General features: G+C 40.4%; 1 protein-coding gene across 2 annotated transcripts in view; it reads right to left on the minus strand.

The window, feature by feature from the left end:
- LOC137503172 (uncharacterized) overlaps positions 1–16,338 on the minus strand; it is an 86,755-nt gene that overhangs the window by 12,376 nt on the left and 58,041 nt on the right. For both annotated transcript variants that reach the window (XM_068230666.1, XM_068230664.1), the window contains one exon: positions 5,415–5,497. In XM_068230666.1, coding sequence (XP_068086767.1) covers positions 5,415–5,497 — 83 coding nt within the window. The remainder of the gene's footprint in view (positions 1–5,414; positions 5,498–16,338) is intronic.

Genomic DNA, 16,338 nt, shown 5'->3' on the forward strand with positions numbered 1-16,338 from the left:
CTTTTCTTTCCTCTTTGCACTCCTTTCCAGATAATAAAATATACCAATTATACTTTCATCTACACTTACGGGCAAGCACGCCGCACCCTTCTCGGCAGCAAGATTAATTAGGTGACAAGAGCAGCCTACGTTAATTATGTTACTATTCTCCCGCTTCAAACATCCTGCCACACCATTCTTTAATCCTACCATTACTGGAGCATTATCAGCACCACGAGCTAGGCAGGTTTTTTAATGGAATGCAGAATTCCCGAAAAGTTGAGAGCAAAAGTTTGGCAATTTTAGCTCCAGCAGATTCCCTTCTAAATTAGGCACAGAGAGTAGACAACTCTGAATTTCATTGATTTCAGGCCTAAAAAATGTTACAACAATGGGATATATTTTCAAGTCGCTTTTATTGCTACCATCATTAGCAACAGAAAATGCATTCACCTGCAAATGTGATACAATTTTCGCCCTTTCTTCCATGCACATTTCTGTAATGATAGCCACTGTTTTCGTTCTAGCACACCCGTATCGTTTAGTGATTTCCGAATCAGGAAAAATTTTGCAAAACAAAGGTCCCTTGTGATCGACACAATTTACAGGCAGGTTATGTTCTACTATAAATGACGTAAATAACGCCTCGCATTTGTCACAGGATTTACATTTTGGTTTTTACATGAAAAGTTCAGTTTCTGGTTTCTTTCTACACACTGGACACTCTCCTTATGTTTTTTCATTTGCATATGCTTGAGTATATTGCATTTTCCGCCATGTGCAACTGAAAAATCACACCTACATATAGTACAGAATGTGAACGTTGGTCCCTTTCTGGATTCACTGAAATACGGAAACTCTTCCCTATAAGCACTTTTAAACACTGTATCATATTTCTTTTTTGACATTTTGGCCAAAACAAATATTAAGGCACAACACAAGCACAGGTAGAACGACTATGGCGTGCTACTTCTGAGGTTAGGTTACTCCAAAGAGAATGACTGTATTATAGACCAAAGAGGAGCACATGACTGGCCATCATGCCCTGTACTGCCATGTGGTATCGTTATTAGAATTACTATCGACTAGCCACACTCAGCCAATTCGGGAGACTTGACACGTCTGAACTGATTAACAACCCTGAGCTTGACGCTCCCTACTCATACATTTTTCATGAGCGCTGCAGCTCCTTTCAAAGAACAGTCAAGGAGACAAGCTTCCCAATTTCTTTTTCAATGTTTCAAGAGCACCTTTTGCTTCACACAATTATCTAGGAGTCAAACATTCCACCATTACAGCCTTCGATAGGCATCCTTCTACTTTAACACCCACAGCTTCTTTACTCTATAAAATTTACATTTTCAACAAAATGTCCAGGCCTATCAAAGGCACAACCTACACTTTATGATTCCAACAATATTTACTGTCTTAACACTCAGCAGTCTAACCTCTTAACATAAATGATTGAATTTTACAGGAATATTGAATACTCACAATATCGGGAACTTGCGCATGAAAAACAAAAACACAGGTTAATGTTACTGGACCTAAAATCAAAATGATGGGGAAGAGGTCACATGCACTCCTTGAAATTTGCACTAAATATTAAAACTCTCTTTTGGGCTTTAAGCCCAAAGTTAAATAGGCTAATCCTGTATGATTGAGGTGACTAAATGGAGAAAATTTAAGCTACAGACAGAAAACAGTTACAAAATCGTAGTCACCTCAAAGTCAAGTTGATAGGGAACTTAAGAGGGTGTTACACTCTCTATTCCCAAATTTAAGTTAAGTGCTTTTTGGCTTGTTTGAAATTTACATCAGAAGTAGATTTTACATTTTAGAAGATCTGAAATTTAAGGATACATTATTAAAGATAGGAAACCTTCCCCTTGAGCTATCACATAGTTATTAAAGGGCTGCCATTACCTTAATCTGCTGGAATACTCGATGAAGGGCGAGACGCCCCCACCTCCTATATTAACAAACACTTAGTAAACTGGATGATCAATAAGACAAAGTAGCTCAAAAAGGTGCCAGCTTTTCTACCCAAGAGGAAGGTTTTAGAGAGCTTTGGGCTAAAGGCTGACACACCCCCAATTTTACTGGATAATGAAACAGATACAAGAAGATGATTATTGGTCGAAAATTAAGTACAAAAAATTTTCTATTGGCCAACATCACAAGTTGTGAGGAAGAGTTAGAGGTGCAGCATACTGCGATACACAAAAAACAAAGACTAATCGACTCTACCTAGGAAACCTTCAAATAAAAAATAAACTTTAGGATTTTAATAGTTCCCCTTCACACTAGAGGGCATTACCTAATATTTTTTTGTCGAGACATCTGCAGAGAAAAGTCCAAACTTTTGCACTAGTTATTGCAATCTTCGTGTATCAGATGGCATTCTTCAAGGCGCTTAATTTGAATGAATGGGACAGGTGTACCTTGTGGTACGTGTAATATTATGGGAAGAAAATGTTTTTATCAGTCTAAAATGAATTTCAGGTGCTAGTTTTGCTGTGTCTTACCCGTGATTTTATTACTTATACTTCATGATTTTCTTATTTCCACTACTGTGTTTTCAGATCATGCTGGTATCAATTCATTACCCCTTAATTTAATGTTTTATTGTTTTTTACTGAATTCTTTTTTGAATTTGTAACAGGACTATGAAGGCATAAAGCCTGGTGGATCATTTTTAGGTTATTACAGCTGTGTTTCATAGGAGTATGCATGTATAGACTATATTAAGTTTATGACACTACTTTTCCAGTTATTCTGGCACTCGTCTGTCCTCATAGCGGGACCTGTAGGAGCCGTGGAAGATGTCATATTCACCTCACACAGTAATCTTGGTAGGGGAGTGTAAAATAGGTAATTACGATTATGGTCAAACATGTGCTGAGAGCACGTGGCTACAGGGACATGAATATTTATCTGCGACAGTCAAGCTCCAGGGCTAAATTGCTAGCGTGCTGGCGTTTGGTCCCAGGGGTCCCATGTTCAATTCCCAGCAGGGTCGGGAATTTTAACCATACTTGGTTAATTTTGCTGGCACGGGGGCTGGGTGTATGTATTGTCTTCATCATCATTTCATCATCATTACGGTGCACAGGTCACCTACGGGTGTCAAATAGAAAGACCTGCAGCTAGCGAGCCGAACATGTACTTGGACACTCCCGGCGCTAAAAGCCATACACCATTTAATTTTTCATCTGCCGCAAAAGATTAGGACAGTATATTATGCCATAAAGGAGTTTATATAAAACTGACAGATCAGGAGTTGACTTCATTAATCTTGGGAAGACAGATATTAGTATTTGACTTCCACATCAAATGCTCGCTGAAAAATTCAACAGTTCATAGTTTGAACCTTGATTTAAAAGTTTGAGTTTTTACTAAATGTGTTAATATGTTATTTTTGCCAGTATTTTTTAACTGTCAAAGAAGATGTTATTAACTAATCTACAAGTAATTTTTACCATTTAAATCATTCTACTATCCTAACTGAAATTAGTTTTTAACAGTTTCATTTATTTGCGACATTGATTTCTCATTTTTTACAGATATGAACTTCATTAATGTTTCCGTATTGAATTGAGATTAACAATAAGATATCTATTAGGTTCAACCTTTTCAATACTAATTAGGTACGTGTTTATGTTACAAATACCTTTTATTCAACTTTGGGACCGGTTTCGACATATATAATGTCATCACCAGCCATAAAAAGATCACAATATATAAGCAAGGACACAATCTGTAACTGAATTAATGAGAGACTTTATGTTTACTTCAATGTGTCGCTGCACCAGATTTAATTATTAAGCCGTTACTCTTTTGTTATGACATATGGTGTGAATAGTCAGTTACAGATTGTGTCCTTGCTTATATATTGTGATCTTTTTATGGCTGGTGATGACATTATATATGTCGAAACCGGTCCCAATGTTGGAATAAAAGGTATTTGTAACATAAACACGTACCTAATTAGTATTGAAAAGGTTGAACCTAATAGATATCTTATCGTTATTGAATTCTCAACCAAAGTCGTTATTTGGATAGTGGAGCTTTAGTTTGTCCGATCCTCGTTTGACTTTAAAAACTTTTTGGAAACTTTCACCTGGGTCTTAGGTAAGTTTCAAAATGACCTCTGTGTCAACTGAGTTTTCCTCTGAATTTTATCCTGTCCCATTTTCCTTCTTAAATTTTTGTTGCACGGTTTTAGTTTTCATCATCTGAGTTGGAGATTTACTTGCTGTATAACACTTAATTACCTTGAGTATAATTTATGACCCAAAATTCTTCTTCCTACAGTACAAATACTCTTACTTTTATCACACCTAATCTGTCTCTACAATATAAATTCTCCAGTTTCAGAGAATCTTCAACATTTACATGATTGCTTCACAGACATAATTCAACTCTTATCACAATACCAGATAAATATATATTTATTAAATTATTTAATTCTATTCCTTACAATACTTGTACAGTTGATCATCCTCACTTGAGTTCCACTTCTGCAAACTCTCATCACCGCTCTCTAGTCCACCTCATTTCCTCGAATATAACTTCTATTAACCTTTTAAACAAACGCCATAAATTCTACAGAGCACTGCGGTTGAAGTGAAAGCCATCGGAGTGCAGATTCCTATATCCTACCAACGCATTAAGATCTAGAAATGTCACTCCCAGGTTCCCCAAATAATTACTCCATAGAATCACTTAAATTCCCAATCACCTTCCATTCAGTGTCTCTCCTGAACTGTATCCCATTGATATCAATCTCTGCTTCCCAATGCAGCCATCAGCACTGGCAACTTTCTCCTTTCTTTCATCTAACTCTTTCCAGTTGTAGTCCTATTAAGCTGACCATATACTTGAAACATCTGAAGTGATCAAACCTCATTCCATCTCACTGGATATGTGAATGAGCCTGTAGTGTCTCATCATTGTTTTAAATACTTACCATATTTTAAAACTTAAAACAATGATCAGATTCACACACTGAAAGATTGATTCTGTTCTAACATGCACAATATGTTAGTGATTGGATTCACCCCGTCATGTGAGGTGAAACTGATCAAAAATTAAATTTAAATATATAGGTGAAAATATGAGCAAAATAAAAAAGCTTCTGGATCACCAAAGTTGAATTGAAAATATTCAAATTTACACTTCATCTAAATGCAGTGAATATAATTTTTTTTTTAATTTCCCAATTTACAATCAGATTTATCCCATTTTATGGTATTCGATAAAAGTATATCTAAATACACATTAAATTTATTCTTAAAGTTCCTCAACATTTCACTTAATTCTAACCATTAGTTATTTATGATATTTCACCATATAAAGTAAGGATCAGTTCATGGATATCAAACCACTACCAATGAGCATGACACTTTGTGTAGTGTTAGTACTGTACTTACTCATTTCCTTCTCTCATGTATGGAATCGGCTGATCAACTGTAGGTTGTTCTACAAAAATTTCCTCCTTAATACCTGCAGAAGGCTGCAAGTAAGATATAATTAGAGTAAAAAGATGAAGAAACAAGTATATAAAAATGAAACAACTGACAAAATAAATTTCATGTTAGTATAATAACACTATCATGGATTTATCTCACAATGTAAAAATATTACAAAAGGAAAGGAAAATAAAACATTAAATTAAGTCTAGAGGAGCTGACATGGGAAAGCAGATAAGTCCAAAATAGCAATAAATGCTTCTTTCTATACCAAGGCATCTGGACTTATGTCCGGCTCCATGGCTAAATGGTTAGCATTTGGTCACAGGAGTCCCAGGTTCAATTCCGTTGCGAATTATAACTGTTACCGTGTTTTGGTGGTAGATAGAGGTGAAAGAAGGTGCGGGCGTGAACGGGTCTCAAACTACTAAAGTAAAATTAATTTTAAAATTTAACAAGGTTATATTTTCTTTTCAAAAACAAAGAAATAACAAGTATGGCAGTTACAAGGTAGCACGTCAAAGGGTAGTCACAATATTTACAGGATTTGGGCTTCGAGCCCCGAAAACACAATGCTTGGGCAATCAGCCCAGTTTTACCTCCCCAAACACAAGTTTCAACAGAGGGGCAGAAAACCCCATTCATACCTCGGAGCCCTTGCTCCAAATTACACTGAAAAGCCTCCACGAGGCATACCACAATTGATTTTTAAAAGAGCCACTCGCTCTCAAATTTAAGCCTTCTCCCAGGCCACACCAAACTCAACCTTCAAGTTGTCCTCAACGGACCTAAACACAGGGGTAAAATACCCAATCTACTGAGGTCTAGGAAATAAAAAAAGGTTAATTAAATGACCTGTAAGGTAACAATTTGAGAGGAGGCGAACTTGCACTCCTAATACACTTTGTCTTTAAGACCTATTTTGGCTCTTAGGCCACTGATGCAAGGGCTAATCCCATACTACAGAGGTGACTTAAGAAAGAACAATTTACATTACATTACGGAAGAATTGGTTGAGAAAATAAGTTCACCTCAAGACAATGTGAGTGGGAGCTCGAGAGGGTTAGCACTCTCTATCCCAGAATGTAGCTTTACAAGAGAATAGATGAAAAGAGAAGTTACATTTTAGGAAAAGGTTACATGGTGGAACGCTTAGAACCCGCCCCGAAAGTTAAACTGCTGAGCTAGCAAAGAAAGAATTTATTAATCGGCCATTACCTTGTTGTTGACCGCTGCCGAGGAAAGAGGCGCTTCCCGCCTCCTGCTATGTACTTAATACACTGAAAGATGGAACAGAAGTGGCCCGGAGACCCTAAAATCAGCAGTTTAAATACTCTCGCAGAAAGTTCTAGGCGTTAGGGGAAAGAAAACACCCTCCCACAAAGATTTTATTGGGTAGGACCCCGCAACAGATTCAAGTTGGGGAAAGATACACCAGATTGGTCAGAAATTAATTGAAGAAATTCGTGATTGGATACCTTCAAAACAAGGGAAAGAAAGGGGTAAATATTGCCAACTTAAACAATGACAGAGAGAAATTTAACAAAGAACAAACTCCTGAAATTAAATTTTCTCCAACAAAATAGTTCTTTGACTCCGCACTAGGGTGCACTATTGTTGGTCTTCAGTAGTGTCCTCTAGAAGAGAAAGTTCACACTTCTTAATACAAGCAAAACAAAAGTACGTCGAAAATGACACAGTTCACAAACTCAAAAATATCCAGGTAGTGACATCTTCTGAGAAATTTGGAAATTAAGACCGTAGATAGAGTTCAGACTTCCAGTTCAGACTTCCTCCAGAAGAGGAGTTTCAACTGGCGCAACTTTTAAATAAACGGTGTGGAGGTGTACCGCCCGGTACAGACCTCCCCCCCCCAAAAGTTCCTCCAAGGGGTAACACAGAAGAACATAAACTTTTGTTTAAAAATAAGTTCCAAGTTTTGATGTTGATATTAAGATAACTTGCAGAAGTATTTGAGAAATTTCTTAATTCGGTTCCAAAATTTTGTTGTTGGAGGTGAAGTAAAGTCTTTAGGTTTATAGAAGTTGAATTTCTGAAGATAAGCTTTTACTACTTAAAAGTGAAGGAAAAATTTGCAATGTCCATCAGATATTGCTGTTGAATTCCCAAATGTAGTTATCTCTTATAGTAACTGTCCATGTAGTTGATGTTGATGAAGTTGGATGGCCGGACCGGCCGTTGCAGCTTGCGTCCAAAAGGAGGCCGCTCGGACCCCTTAAGTACCCTGAGATACCGCTCGCGCGCACTATGAGGGGAACAGAGGTGTTGAAACACGCCGCGCCCGCGGTGAACATATACAGGCTGCGGGCCAGTAGCAGGTCGTGCGCCGCACATCAGCCTTGGCCGGGAGGAGAGCTCCGGCTCGCCGGGCACATGTCGTCTTCGCTGGAGAGGAGGGGGCCCATCCCCCTCCCCAGATGCTGCACGGCGCTGCGCGGCTGCGGGGGCACTGAAACATAAAAGCTAGGCGGCAGAATTGTGTTGGACCATCGTCTTTTTGAAGGCACAGGCATTATGGAGATGTTGAGGGGCCAGCGGCGTGTAGATATCCATGGCATTTAATATTATGAAGCCACAGTGTAAGGTGGAGCAGGAGACGGGAGCGTGGTAATGGCCGTGGCAAGAACAGGATGGCAGTTTAACGGATCGGGGCGGGTTTTACAAAAGGCTTACATCTAAAACCAAAATATTACAGAAGGGGCAGAATGCCATAAAAGTGAAACTCAAAAAAAAATATAACCTTCATATCCTTTCAAAATAATATGAAGCAAGTTAACACAAAATTACACCGGTTTCACCTGGGACAGGTGAACTGTAAATATCCTCTCGGTGGCTGGATTACTTAACAATAAGGTAACCGGCGTAAGAAAATCGAGAATGATACAAGGCCCATGAAATCTGGGGGCAAGCTTGCCCGCGGGAACAAAATTTTTGACCATAACCTGGTCACCTACCTTCAAAGGGGTGGGTCTCCGTCCACGATCATACCTTTCCCTAACCTTTTCATGAGACACTTTAAGATTGGCTTTAGCCTTCTTCCAAAGATCTTTAATGTTGTCCGGATCTATTATCTCGGGTAGAATGTCATTCAGAGACCAGAGGTTAGAGAGCGGCGAGTTGGGAACAAACTTGAACATTAAAGAAGCTGGAGTGAACTTGTGAGATTCATGAACCGCCGAATTCAAAGCAAAAGCTATCCAATGCAGGGACGTGTCCCACCTGGAAGGATCTTCATGATGATAGGCAATGAGTGCGGACCTGAGATTACGGTTAACCCGTTCAGCCAGAGATGGTTGAGGGTAATAAGCAGAAGTAGTTACATGAGAGATGGATAAGTCAAAACAGAATTTACGAAATAAATTAGATGTAAAAGCCTTAGCATTATCGGAAACTATGTATTGACAAGGACCAAAAGAAGCAAAGATAGTATTAAGACAAGAAATGGTGGACTGAGCGGTAGCCAGCTTAGTCGGAAATAACCAGGAAAATCTAGTAAAACCATCTACACATACAAAGATGAACTTGTTGGCATTCCCCTTTGACTGGGGGAAGGGTCCCACATAATCAATATACAGGCGCTCCATGGGGCGCGACGCTTGCTGAGAAGACAAAAGACCTACCTTAGTGGACATGGTCGGTTTACTAAGCAAACAGGATTTACATGCCTTTACTAATTCACGGATTTCACCGTCCATACCTTTCCAGATGAACATATCACGAATCTTTTCACGAGTTTTAAAGATACCAAGATGCCCTCCTAATGGGGTCTCATGATAATACTTGAAGATCATAGGTACAAGAACCGCTGGAACAACAACTTTCATCATCTTATCATGCCTCGAAGGGCAACATAGAACTCCATTCCTCAGAACATAAGGGACAACATGTTCCCCAGAAGAAAGGGTTTCCATTATCGGAGCCAGCGTCGGATCTTCACGTTGGTATTTCTCGATATCCCTAAACAGCATGGGAACATCTGTTAGGATGGCATTAACCTCAGATAGCATGGACTCGGGAGGTGATGGACTGTCGACCTGTTCATGGTTCTCAACGTCGTCTGAAAACATACGGCTGAGTCCATCAGCGACAACATTTTCGGTACCTCAGATATGCCTGACATTGAATTGGAAGGCAGAAATACGGATGGCCCAACGGGCTATACGACCAGTACGACGCGGCCTACCTAAGACCCAGCTTAATGCTTGATTATCTGTCTCCAGGTCGAATTTGACATGTTCCAGATAGAGACGGAACTTTTCTAAGGCAAATAAGACTGCCAACCCTTCGAGCTCATAGATGGAATACTTGGCTTCTTGAGCCGATAGAGTCCTAGATGCATAGGCGATGGGTCGCTTCCCTAGTTCAGTCTCTTGAAGAAGGACTGCAGCTACCGCCGACGACGACGCGTCCGTTTGGACGATGAATTTCTTTGAGAAATCCGGCATAGCAAGGACAGGGGCATTACAGAGAGCTAATTTCAGATCTTCAAAAGCGGCTTGTTGAGAAGGTCCCCACTCGAATTTGATGCCTTTCCTACGAAGAAGGTTCAATGGCGCCGCTCTATTAGCAAAGTTAGGAATGAACTTTCTGAAGAAATTCACCATACCAATGAACCTGGCGATACCTTTAATGTCCTTGGGAGGTTTAAAATCACGGATGGCCTGTGTTCTAGAATGATCGACTGCTGCACCATCAGGTGACACAATATGCCCTAGGAATGACATAGAGGGCTTAGCAAAAGCGACCTTGGACAACTTGACAGTTAACCCAGCCTTACGAAGGCGATTCAGAACTTCTCGCAGATGATCTAGATGTTCTTCGAAGGTCTCCGAAAACACGACGACATCATCCAAGTAGTGATATAAGTACTCAAATTTGATGTCGGAGAAGACCCTATCTAGTAGCCTAGTGAGTACAGCTGCTCCCGTGGGGAGCCCGAAAGGTACGCGGTTGTATTCATATAAATTCCAGTCCGTGGCAAACGCTGTAAGGTGTTTAGACTCTTCAGCAAGGGGAATTTGATTATAGGCCTGATTCAAGTCCAAGATAGTAAAGAACTTGGCCTTACGAAACCATGAAAAGCAAGAATGAAGGTCGGGAAGGGGCACAGATTGTAACACCACCTTCCGATTGAGAGCCCTGTAATCAATTACAGGCCTGAAGCCCCCTTGGGGTTTCGGGACTAGAAAAATAGGCGAAGAATACGCTGACTTAGAGGGCCTAATAATACCATCCTTCAACATCTGATCGATGATTTCTTTCAGAGCCTTCATTTTAGGTGGAGATAGCCTATACGGTGGAAAACGGACAGGAATCGAATCCGTGACCTCAATTTTGTATTCGATCAGGTCAGTAACGCCAAGAGTATCAGAGAATACCTCGGGAAACGACTGACACAGTTTGCGAATACTATCAGCCTGCTCCTCAGGTAGATGTCTAAGGTCTAACAACATCTCATCCTGGGTAGGCGAAATAGAAGTACATGACACAGAATTACACTTTAATAGTGGAATTTTACAACTAGAAGCAAATTTGAATGTGCACGACCTAGACTGGAGATCGAGCACAAGACCAGTGTGAGAAATAAAGTCAGCTCCCAATATAATGGGGCAAGACAATTGCTTGGCCACAAACAATTAATTTTCCATGTAAATTTAAAAATACGAATTTTGACCAGTAAGGAACCTAGAATTTCTAATGGAGATGTATTAGCAGAAACATATTTCACAGGAGAAGAGTCATAGACAGGTAGTTTACAAACAGACTTCAATTTCGAGTACCATTCAGCCGAAATAATGGAACAAACACTGCCTGAATCTAATAGAGCTGTTATAGGTTCGTTATTTACCTCAATCTTAAGGAAAGGAACAGGTGCGGGGGTATCCGCCGCAATCTTAAGACACTCTTTGGTGCATTCAAAGGACAGATTAGCAGATTGAACGTTCCCAGAATTTTCGATCTGCTTACCAGGGGCTGAGCCTCGGGAAGATGAATTAGTTGACTCAGCCGAAGCCACTAGTCACTTTTGATTGTTGTTGGAAGTTACCCCAGAAGTTGAGCAGGAGGGGGTGCTATTCGAATTGGGACAATTCTTGGCGATATGTGAGAAAGCCCCACATTTAAAACAGCCTTGTGATGAACCAGCTCCATTATTTGCCCTACTAGACTTGATCAGAGGACACTTATTGCGCAGATGGTCAGGCGCCCCGCAAGCATAACATTTACGGGGATTGACTGGTCGGCGAGGTGGAGGCCGAGTGTTACTAAAGGAAGGCGGGGGTTCTTTCGCGACCCGCAAAGAATCGGCGTATCTAACTCCTTCCGCCGAGACGGCCAATGCTTCAAGTTCCGAGAAAGTTTGCGGGCACGCCGCGAAACACAAATATGACCTATAGGGAGGTGAAATTCCCTCTACAATAGCCTGTACAATCTGATCTTCAGGAAAATGAAGGGCAAACACCCTAGTATAAAACTTAATGTCCTGTATGAAATCAGCCAAGTTTTCATCCAAGCGCTGTACCCGATAATAGTATTTCTGAATCAGAGATGACCTCGCGCGGGCAGGAATGAAATTTGCAAGCAAGTGTGCGTGAAAATCTTCAATAGATGACTGTTCAGCAATAGCTCTTACTATTTTATCTGAGAGAACACCAATAGCATAAGGATAGATTATTTGTAAAATTTGACAAGGGGAAAGAGAAAACACAAGGGCGTGATCCTGAAATTCAACTAAAAATCTTAAAAATGAAATAACTTCACTGGTGGTGTTGACAGAAAACTTAGAGATACCTCTTAGCAACATTGCCAATGGATGAGGCAAGCTGCTAAACCCGGGTGACATAGTAGGTAGAGGTTTCAGGGGCAAAGAAGTTAATTCAGAACGGATGTTACTCAACGATGCACGGCGTTCAGACTCGTTGTCCAATGGGGCAGAGATAGTTTGAGCAGTGGGGGTTTTCCTATTTACTTCTCCCTTAGGAGACTCTTCCTCGCTACCTACATTCACTATGGTGGGTTGATCAGATTTGGGAGGAATTTCCCCAGTTAACAATTGAGTGACTTTACTAGACAATTCAGAAATAGTTTCAAGGAGCGTATTAGCTTCCTTCCTCTGAACGTCATTCACCTTTAGAGACAATAGATCATTAACTCTATTTGAAAAATGATATAGCCTGCCTTGCACACGCTTAATTTGATTAGGAGACGGATCATTTTCATCAAAAAAACTAACGACCGATGCTAGCCCAGTAATGTTCTCGACGATCGTGGAAAGAGAGTCATCAATTTCTTTCTCTCCCAAATTGGGGATGGAAATGGGCAAATCAAGGGAGTCTCTAAGCTTGTTAGTGTCGATAGCAACCGTGCCTCCAGATTGCACGTTTCTAATAGTTAATTCGTAGATCAACTCCTCTTTGCGCAAGTAGTTAAGGAGGAGAACATCGCGAGGGCCGGGCATGATAACAGAAAAATTTTGAAAAACCTCAATAAAAAATTTCCAGCAACTGAGAAAATGGTTAGAGTTCGGATCAAAACAGAGTTTAGCCGTCAAAAGGGGCTAAATTGAGACCCATTCAACCACGCTCTGCTACCACTTGTTACCGTGTTTTGGTGGTAGATAGAGGTGAAAGAAGGTGCGGGCATGAACGGGTCTCAAACTACTAAAGTAAAATTAATTTTAAAATTTAACAAGGTTATATTTTCTTTTCAAAAACAAAGAAATAACAAGTACGGCAGTTACAAGGTAGCACGTCAAAGGGTAGTCACAATATTTACAGGATTTGGGCTTCGAGCCCCGAAAACACAATGCTTGGGCAATCAGCCCAGTTTTACCTCCCCAAACACAAGTTTCAACAGAGGGGCAGAAAACCCCATTCATACCTCGGAGCCCTTGCTCCAAATTACACTGAAAAGCCTCCACGAGGCATACCACAATTGATTTTTAAAAGAGCCACTCGCTCTCAAATTTAAGCCTTCTCCCAGGCCACACCAAACTCAACCTTCAAGTTGTCCTCAACGGACCTAAACACAGGGGTAAAATACCCAATCTACTGAGGTCTAGGAAATAAAAAAAGGTTAATTAAATGACCTGTAAGGTAACAATTTGAGAGGAGGCGAACTTGCACTCCTAATACACTTTGTCTTTAAGACCTATTTTGGCTCTTAGGCCACTGATGCAAGGGCTAATCCCATACTACAGAGGTGACTTAAGAAAGAACAATTTACATTACATTACGGAAGAATTGGTTGAGAAAATAAGTTCACCTCAAGACAATGTGAGTGGGAGCTCGAGAGGGTTAGCACTCTCTATCCCAGAATGTAGCTTTACAAGAGAATAGATGAAAAGAGAAGTTACATTTTAGGAAAAGGTTACATGGTGGAACGCTTAGAACCCGCCCCGAAAGTTAAACTGCTGAGCTAGCAAAGAAAGAATTTATTAATCGGCCATTACCTTGTTGTTGACCGCTGCCGAGGAAAGAGGCGCTTCCCGCCTCCTGCTATGTACTTAATACACTGAAAGATGGAACAGAAGTGGCCCGGAGACCCTAAAATCAGCAGTTTAAATACTCTCGCAGTAAGTTCTAGGCGTTAGGGGAAAGAAAACACCCTCCCACAAAGATTTTATTGGGTAGGACCCCGCAACAGATTCAAGTTGGGGAAAGATACACCAGATTGGTCAGAAATTAATTGAAGAAATTCGTGATTGGATACCTTCAAAACAAGGGGAAGAAAGGGGTAAATATTGCCAACTTAAACAATGACAGAGAGAAATTTAACAAAGAACAAACTCCTGAAATTAAATTTTCTCCAACAAAATAGTTCTTTGACTCCGCACTAGGGTGCACTATTGTTGGTCTTCAGTAGTGTCCTCTAGAAGAGAAAGTTCACACTTCTTAATACAAGCAAAACAAAAGTACGTCGAAAATGACACAGTTCACAAACTCAAAAATATCCAGGTAGTGACATCTTCTGAGAAATTTGGAAATTAAGACCATAGATAGAGTTCAGACTTCCTCCAGAAGAGGAGTTTCAACTGGCGCAACTTTTAAATAAACGGTGTGGAGGTGTACCGCCCGGTACAATAACCATCATTGGTTAATATTCCTGTCATGGGGGCTGGGTGTATGCGTTGTCCTCATCATCATTTCATCCTCATCACAATGCACAGGTCGCCTACGGGGGTCAAATCAAAAGTCCTGCAAGTGGCAAGCCGAACCCGTCCTGGGATCTCCCGGCACTAAAAGCCATACGCCATTTCATTTCATCTGCACTTATAAATGATGCCATCTAGTGACCTTCAGGGGAACTAAATGAAATGAAGGACGGACTTCACGATTTCTCCATGCCATTGGCATTAATTCTTACTTGCCTTTCCATGGAAAAATACAAAGTGATTCTAGGACTTAAGTGCCTTCCCACGTCAACTCCTCTATTTTATTTTTCAGAGAGATTGGAAAATGAAAAGGAACACATAGTAAGATAGCACTAGAGGAAGCAGCAACAGACAAGGAGAAATATGGAAGAACGAGGACAATCACTACAATCCCTCTCTTTCCCTTTCCATCTTATTATTTGCATGTTTCTCCATTCCTATCTTTTTATTCATTACTTGAATTGTCACTCCTTTGTTCCTTTCTACTCCTATGAACATTTGGATCATTATGCAGACGTCCAACTCGTTCGCTGAATGGTCAGCATACTGGCCTTCGGTTCAGAGGGTCCCGGGTTCGATTTCCACCCAGGTTGGGGATTTTAACATTCATTGGTTAATTCCAATGGCCTAGGGGCTGGGTGTCTGTGCTGTCCCCAACATCCCTGCAACTCACACACCACACACATCACTATCTTCCACCACAATAACACATATTTACCTACACACGGCAAATCCCGCGCACCCTCATCGGAGGGTCTGCTCTACAAGGGTTGCACTTGGCTAGAAATATTATAATTATGCAGACATGTAATGGCCCTCATCCCGATCAAGCTCTCCAGTACTTGTCTACCATCATTGCAAGACAGTTTCCCCAATAATGTTTTCCAAAAGTACTTTTTCCATTTTTTTCCGATGAAAAATTTTCCCACAGATTTGCCTTCCCAAAACACATTATTGTACTACATGGTAACCCGTGAGTGGTCGCTATATGAGATTTTCTCTCACATCTTTTTTATTGTGATATTACTTCACAGTGATGAGAGGGAGGTGACTGTTCAGTCTTCTAGCTGAGTTCATAACTGTCGTGAGTAGAGTGATTCACATTTCAAGGGTAAGCACCCCCTTCCCTAGTCATAACAAAGGTCCTATGTGTCTGTGCATGCTGCGTGAGAGTTTCTCTCATTGTGCGACTAATGACGTTGGTGTTATGCCCATTAGCGCCCACTGATACCATATGGTATCAGGAGACAGTAGAAGTTTAACTGAGCTGGTACTGGCTTGAGTCGCAAGAGGGGTTTAGTTGGAGCTTTATACGTTCTTTGATTTGAAGTGACGCATGCGCCTGAAGATGCTCCTGACACTTACGAGTGGTTTGTTGGCGGGAGCGCTTGCATGAATACAGATGTGATTCTCTGGAGTGAAAATCATGAACGTTCGATATGTGTAAGTATAATATTGCCCTTATTATCTATTATTCCTTTCTAATCAGAATATTATAACATTGATGATGAATCAAAGAAATCTTCTGTAATATTTGAATTTCAACAATGTTATTTGTGACAACACAGCAATGCCTCTAAGTGCGTGATACCATATGGTATCACTGGGCATTTATGATATCAAGCCGTTGATACAGTAATTTTAAAAATATTATATCGTACATTCGAAGGTTACTTATGTGCTAAATGAAGTTGATTAGATATTTATCTTTTA

The sequence above is a fragment of the Anabrus simplex genome, chromosome X, assembly GCF_040414725.1.
Source record: "Anabrus simplex isolate iqAnaSimp1 chromosome X, ASM4041472v1, whole genome shotgun sequence".
NCBI lineage: Eukaryota > Metazoa > Arthropoda > Insecta > Orthoptera > Tettigoniidae > Anabrus > Anabrus simplex.